Source organism: Sander lucioperca, chromosome 6, assembly GCF_008315115.2.
Source record: "Sander lucioperca isolate FBNREF2018 chromosome 6, SLUC_FBN_1.2, whole genome shotgun sequence".
Lineage (NCBI taxonomy): Eukaryota > Metazoa > Chordata > Actinopteri > Perciformes > Percidae > Sander > Sander lucioperca.
Genome location: NC_050178.1, coordinates 8,506,051 through 8,513,812, shown reverse-complemented (window position 1 = coordinate 8,513,812; position 7,762 = coordinate 8,506,051). Strand labels below are relative to the sequence as shown.

Here is a 7,762-nt window from a genome sequence, read left to right as displayed (position 1 = left end):
TAAGTTTGTTAAAGTAGTTGTTACATTTTCTCTAAAACACGCAAACAAACATCTGCACCATCAGCAGATAACGATGATTGCATTTTGACAGGATGACATCTTCCTCCACACTAGATATGTTTTTTGTTACTTTTCATTGTTATGATAATGTGTTATAATATAATGTTATGTGTTAATTACTTCTACAGCAAAAGGGGGGGGGGATTTGTGTGGAACTCTCATTTCCCTAGAATAAATGTAAATTTTGTCAAATTGAAGAAACTACTATACATTTATTCTGGGAATGTCAGTAGGCCTATACATTGGAATTCTGGAAAAAAAAATTGGAATACTTTCACACTCAAAACATTCACTCAATAAAGATGGAAGCTAATGTTTTAATATTATTCTATGAAAACAAAAACCAGACAGTACAGTGGATTGTCACCTTAATAATTCTACTGGGAAAATTTCACATCCACAAAGTTAAGTTCTTAAAGTCTCATTTGAACCTTTTAGAATTGAATTCAGGAAATACTTTGAGTCTATCCAAATCCGAAACGTGTTCATATACTGCAGTTGATATGCTACAAGATTTTTAGAAAACTGTTATATTGCTTACCTTTCAGTTCGGTTTCATTTTACTACCATTTTTTTTATTATTCCTTTTCTGTGATGTTACTGTAATACATTTATCTCATATCATGCAATATAAGAATGTATCGCCTTATTGAGAGTGAAGACATGACGTTTTATAATTTTATGCTGTTCTTAATGTTTTTGTCACAAGTTGTATGCATTAATTTATACAATAAAGTTAATGAAAATATATATACAAATCAATGACACAACAAAAACTATGTTTGCATTATTGAATTTTATTAGGACAGTCAATACTAATTCAATGTAATGTTCAAAAAAATGTGTGTTGATACAAAGGCTGGCAACATATCAGAGATAACAGACAAACAGTACATTTATGAACATAGTTGTAAAATACTTATTGGTTAATTTTGGCAAAGTCTAGTCTATCGGTTGTCAAAAACTTGTGAGGTTTATAATTCATTTGATTCTGTTCACTTTGACAGCTGTTTTGTGCAAAGCAAGAAAGTAACCACACTATTTCTAACACCCTTTCCTCTGTGCTGTATGATCATTTCACAAACGGAAATCTTGCTTCCTCACTGATGCAGTGATAATGACAGTTCCAATCTGTAAGCCAGATAAGACAAAAAAAGAATCAGTTTTTTTTTTTTTTTTTTCAAATCAAGCTCCTTCAGTTTCTATCATTGAACACCATGGTGAAATAAATGACACTGAAGTCAGGCAGACTGCACTATAGTCTTTCTAGTACAACAAATCAGCTGGTATTGGAAATCTTAAGATATATGTTAAATGATAGCTGTTACATAGTTAATTCTTTTTAAAATAAAACATAGAAAAGTATATACTCTTTGTAAACACACTTAAAGTATAAAAAAAAAATCCAGAATGACATTTGTTATTTTTTCATTTGGTTATTTATCTGTCATAACAAAATATATAGCAATTCAAATCTGACATTAATGATATGCTGGAAGAAAAAAAGAGAAACGGCGTTAAAAGAAAATAACATCCTCGGATAGAGGTGGAAATCTTTTTTGCAATGCAATCTAATGCAAATTCCCATTAAATTCTACTTTCTGAAGCTTATATTTGATTTTTGTTTAAAAAACATCTCACAGTGTAAACATTTTGAACACAGGTTGTAGTGTTGCTTTCTGACTTTGACTATAGTATAATTAAAAGCGGTTAGTCCATTTCCTGTATAATCTGACTTTTAAAGTTGCACAAATCAATAAATTAAAGGGCTAACTTTCATAAATTATATTTTGACAACATTTTGGGTTAATTTCTGATCTTCAACAAAACTTTCCCCACAGATATTAAAAGTCCAACACAACATTGTATGACAGAACAACCCTTCACTTCATGAAGCCTCCTTGTGTACCTTATTTCATCCTATTTCAACAGAAAAGAAAGCTATCATGCACACATCTCTATGTGAATATAATAATCTAAATTAGACATTAGTTAAGACTCTTTACAGCACTAAGACCTCTCAGTGTATCTCATTATAAAAACAAATTATACACAAATCAAGTCACAGAGTCTGATACAGAGAGCCATTTGTCATTTGATTTGATTTCCCTCCCACACACACTAAGAAATGGCACAATGACAACTGAGAAAGATTTGTACACATACAATAGAAAATATGTTATTTGGCTCTACAAAATCTGTCAAATTTTATTGTTTCTTTACCTCAAGTTTTTACAAGAACGGATTGATGGATTACGACAAAGTAGTATTAAAAAAAAAAAGTGGTTTCCCATATGTGATTGGAAAAAAGGGAGTCATCCTGATTCACAGGCACTAACCACATTTCACTATCATGAGATTTTTCCCTCTCCTTGTACAGTTTTGCCCAGCCAGCTTTCTGCCACCTGGCTGTTATGGCCCCACAAACTCTATATTACTTGGTTTAATGGTCGTGGAAGCCTGGCATGGGAAAGGGCCTGGCAAAAGCTTCAACGCGGTGGCGCAGGTTGGCCATGCGAGCCATGGTCTCTGGGTCCTGAAGAAGGAAGTTTTTGAAGTCCTGGAGTTTTCCTTAAGGAGAGAAGAAGAAAAAAAGGAAAAGGCTTAGCTTTCTCTTATTGCTATTGCCATTTGATTCCTTTGTTTAATCACCACTGGGCTTTTTGTTTCCACTTATGGTTCAGTATCCAACAATTTAATATAACAAAAAAACAACAACAATATATTGTACTTTTTTTGCATTTCTAATAACAACATAGTTTTATAAATCAAATAGCGAAAAAAAGGAGGCACATATTTTTGCCAATTACGAGGCTACGTTGTAATCCGTCTCGCCTCTCACAGTAAGCTAACCTGTCTTTTTCTTGACGTCCAAGGCAATCTTGAAGCCCTCATCCATGAACTCGACAACTTGCACAAAGTCAGCTTCTTTGAACTGTCTGGATGTCAAGGCTGGAGCACCTGGGATGGAAAAGAACACAAAATCTGCAGCTTGAAATACAAAGTTTTGACTGGTAATCACTTCCTTTTGCTTTTACAGCTTTTCCATTGCTTTTAAACTGACTAATGTATTTTCCTGTGTTTTATTTTATTAAGGAACTGTATGGTCTTGGGGGGGGGGGGGGCAGAGCCCTGGAGCTTCTTGAAATGTCAGTAATGAATCTACACAGACTCCAGATTTGTCAAACCAACATTGATGCTGATGGCTAATGACGCATTGACTGTATAAGTAAAGCCAAAACATCTTGATCGCCCCCTGGTGGCTGGCTGCAGTACTATAGGTCATAAATCCTACCCCCTCCATGTTAGCAGATGGGACATGGCCAAACTCTTAATACACCTCAAATAATTTCTTTACAAAGATTGGTTCTGTCATTTTAGGTAGTTCTGATCATGCTGATGTTTGTTCAAATGTTAATTTTGTTCCTGATAGTTTGGTTTTTCTTACTTATTTGATGCTATAAAAATGGGGTGAAACGTCGTGAATGACAACTATGATTGTCTCGATATTTGTGGGGCAGGTGTGTGGGCGGGACTTCAATACCTCAACCGCCCGATCACTACAGTGCAGACTCTGGCTCCAAAAATTAAAATATAGTTTTTTTGCTTCACTTTTGTATAAGGATGCACCCAATCCAGATTTTTGGGGTTCGGCCGAATATCGAATCCACTGGTTAAGATTCTGCCGAATCTGAAACCGAATACCGAATCCTACTCCCATCCTTAGTCCATTAACACAGTAAACACAGTAATGAAGTAAACAAATGGTTAACACAAGTTTTTAGCTGTGACTGTCCTTCCTTTGCCGTACCTGAAGTTGCAGCATTTTGGCTGCTGTCTGTAGATTCCTTCATGCACAACTCGTATTCTTTCGGATATTTCATACGCAAATGTTTTAACAGCGGCGATGTTGTGTATTGTTTAGGCTCCTTGCCACCACGAGACAAATCGGCATTGCAAATTGAACATGTACATCCATTTTCACTTTCTCACAGCCTACTGCATTGAACGGTCCACCTACGTAAACACTTTCCCGTAAACACTTTCCCGTAATCAACGGCGGTGTCATTATGTAGACCAGCGTAGCGCACGTAGTGCAAGCGTAGGGTCCGGTGGAAAAAAATTCTAAGGTTCGGCAGAAACCAAATCCCGTCAAAAAGCCCAATATTCGGCCGAATCCTAGATTCAGTGCATCTCTACTTTTGTACAGTGGGAGGAAGTGGAGACGCCATGTTGAATTTTTTTTATTTTTTTTTTATACAGTCTATGGCTGGTCGCTACGGTGCAGTCCAAATTGCATTCAAATAAACAATTGAGAAGGCAATTAGTGCAGTGCATTGTGCTGTAGGTGAAGTTTCTCGCCTTAAGACAATGCTAAAAATGTGGCAGTGTAGATGTGGAGCTCTTGAACTTCCTGGCAGATGATTAAAAACCCAAACATACTTAATTAATCATGATCTGCTCAGTGCTTGTGGCTTAATTGGTGGCTGACTAATTTCCATATGCACATTCTTGAAAAAGTGAGTGAGGAGGATGTTAAGTGCAAAGTAAATTTGACCAAAAAAAACTAAGCTAAATATGGAACACAAAATGCTGAACAGCTGAAACATATCAAGACTGATTAGCTTGACAAAGTTAAAAGGTGTTTTAAGGTTTTAAAGTTTTTGAATATAAAAATCTGCACCATTTTCTGATAATATCCTTAATAAGTATGACAAGACCTGTGTCAAACTAAATGTAGTGTAATGTGAAGCTGTTCCTTACCTAGCCTGAGGCCACCAGGAGTCAGGGCGCTCTTGTCCCCAGGGCAGGTGTTCTTATTGGCAGTGATTGACACGAGCTCCAGCACCCTCTCGGCCCGAGCCCCGTCAATGCCCTTAGGCCGCAAGTCAACCAGGACCAGGTGGTTGTCAGTCCCGCCTGAAATACGAAGCATTCTTAGCAAAAACCTTTGAAGAGGAGTAAAATCGGAGGCTTCACTTTTAAGCCTTTGATCAGACCACCTCAACTTTAGCTTAACATGGATGAGGTAATTTGTTAGCTGTAGGATATGAAACTGAACGCGGTTAATGATGAAGCCAAATTACTGTTGTGTAGTGCGTTGTCAGGGCCTCCCAATGCTTCACATCTTCACCTTTCTCTTGCGTTTGTCTGCATATCTGCTTTATGTTCATCTGAGCACTGCATTTATGTTATATGTACATACAGTATATGTATACAAGTTGTACTTCTTTCTGAGACCATGATCTGAAGGTGCCTGCTCTTTTTGCTCAATAATCTCTCTCTGAAGGTGACAGATGTACAATGCCATTAAATCTATATAGGAAACAATATTATCACTTATCCTGATAATAAAATTGACTGCCATCATGTTTAAGTGCAAATTACGCTAGGCAACTAAAGCAGATAATTAACTAACAGGATATGTTTTTACAGTTAAAACTATGCTCATTTGTAGTTGTATAATGTATGCTTAGTATAAGCACCAGATATAAACTCAGTTTTCAGTTTATTAGGTTCACCTAGCTAAAAGTAAAGCAGTCCAACAACATTTCTGAGGCTGCAGTTTACGGTGCTGTTGAACTGTGTTGCATTTTACAGAGAGGTGTTTCTATTATTTTATCCACCCTTTTATGTCAATAGAGTAGGCTACATCAAACACAAACTACATCCTCCAAAATGATCACACAGTTAAAGGGGAACTATGCAGTTTTGTTATCTTAATTTACCTTAACTGAACAGCTTCGGAGTCAATTGAATGGTTATATGACTTTTTTCGAGTTGAATAGTGGTCGTCTCGTTACCCCCTAGCGCCTGTGAGCTGAAAAATCACCCTTGTAACTTTGGGCCGGCGACTCGCCGGCCCAAAGTTACACCCATTCAGGAACCAGCTAACAAGGTAGCGATGGAGTTTTTCACACTATCGTCATGGCTGAGCAGGCAAAAAAGAAGCAGAAAGCTAGGAAACCATTGTCGGAGGAACAGAGAAAGAGGAAACGGCAGACTGACCGAGCGAGGAGTCAGACACAAGTAAACATAGGAGCTGCCAAATATCTATTCCGAAGCTGTAGGGGGAGCTCTATAGAGAAACCTACGAGCAAAAAGCGAGAAAGCAGCGAAGAAATGGTCAAAACTGCATAGCGCCCCTTTAAATCAACCCCTCTCTAAAACAAACATTTTAACCTTCATGAAGGTAGGGTTTATTACAGGCCTGTTGTATTAGACTACGTTAGTTTTTGCAAGATGTACCTAATAAACTGGAAACTGAGTGCATATTATAACTCTATACATTTTCCTTTAGCAAATATAAGCAACTTACTTACTAAGTACTCACTCCTTTTTACAAGTTTCCTATTGACTGCAAAGGGCCGTCCACACCAAGAACGATAACAATATAACTACAACGATGTGAGCATCCACACTGCTGATGACGTTCTGCAAACAGTGGCGTCAAGCACGCACTGCACGCTCCAGCTGACAAAAATACATGCAGCAGTTGTTGCAACGCACAATTACAGGAATGTCTGTAGGAATATCCTGCATATTTGTTAATTCTGGTACATTTTATGAACCAAAAAAGTCTGACAGGCGGTCCCCGGGGCGCCGACACCACTGCCTTCTCCAGGAAACAGTGGCGCACAGAGCTCCATAGAGCCGGGGATGAGAGCGGGCTGGCAGGCGTCAGATTTGGGCAGAGCACCGGAACAAAAACACTGACCGTATGTTAATAACATCCAAAACACAAGATTCACTCTCAGTGGTTTCTGTGACATGAGAAATACTTTCAAAGTACTAATGTTTGAAAATACACAAATCTAGGATCGTAGCCCCACCGAGTGGAAAAGTCACGTCACGCCACTAATCCTCTGCGCAGTGTCTCTCTGCCGTGTCATGTTGTAAATTCAGATGGATTTTGATTGACTGTCAGTGTTTCTATCGTTCATCAAATTGCTCTGAAAGCGATTCCAACAATATTCTTCACCACTGTCGTTGTTATAGTTGTGGTTTGGACTTCACCACCCAGTTGAGTTAGAACAATTTTTAAAACTATTTATAGTTATCGTTCTTGGTGTGGACAGCCCTTTACAGTATACAATACCCTTTTCCTGTTTTGTTTTTTTACTCAAACATCTAGAAAAAGGATTAAAAAAAGAGAGCATGCACACAATGCAGTGTAAGCACAGGACAAGACTGTATTTTTTAGGGTATCAATTGAAGGCTATACATCAAAATAAAGCTGAGGCCAGCAAATTAAATGCAGGACAAGATTCAAGCATTCGCTCACAACCACAAAGTGACCACTTTCATCTGGTGGTATTTCCTTGACTGACAGTGCAGCTACACTGACATTAGCCTATTTGCACATCATGAATTTAAATGCCTTTCTGGTTTTTTTCTGCCACGTAATTTGCATTTTGTGACAGGACATTTCTCTTTATTGACTGTGTTGTGTGTTTTTCTATGTTTTTTTCTTCTTTTTGCTGAGGCAGTGTCTCCCTGTGAAATTACAAAAAAGAATGCTTAAAGTCCCAGTGAAACAGAAGCTGGAGCGTTTAGCTTCTGTACTGTGACACATTTTGTAGTTGGCCACCAGTTGGCTGGCTGGCTCATTTACTGTAACCAATGTAGCATTAAAGCATGGTGGAATTAGCAAACTAGCTAGCTAACTAGCCAACCGTCCCTGAAAAACAGTAAATTGAAT

General features: G+C 37.8%; 1 protein-coding gene across 1 annotated transcript in view; it reads right to left on the bottom strand.

The window, feature by feature from the left end:
* Window positions 1-971: 971 nt before the first annotated feature.
* shmt2 (serine hydroxymethyltransferase 2 (mitochondrial)) overlaps window positions 972-7,762 on the bottom strand; it is a 28,821-nt gene continuing 22,030 nt past the window's right edge. Inside the window, exons 10-12 of the mRNA XM_031301754.2 lie at window positions 4,825-4,980; window positions 2,914-3,021; window positions 972-2,631 (exon numbers count right to left, since the gene is read on the bottom strand). Coding sequence (XP_031157614.1) covers window positions 2,504-2,631; window positions 2,914-3,021; window positions 4,825-4,980 — 392 coding nt within the window. The 3' untranslated portion in view covers window positions 972-2,503. The remainder of the gene's footprint in view (window positions 2,632-2,913; window positions 3,022-4,824; window positions 4,981-7,762) is intronic.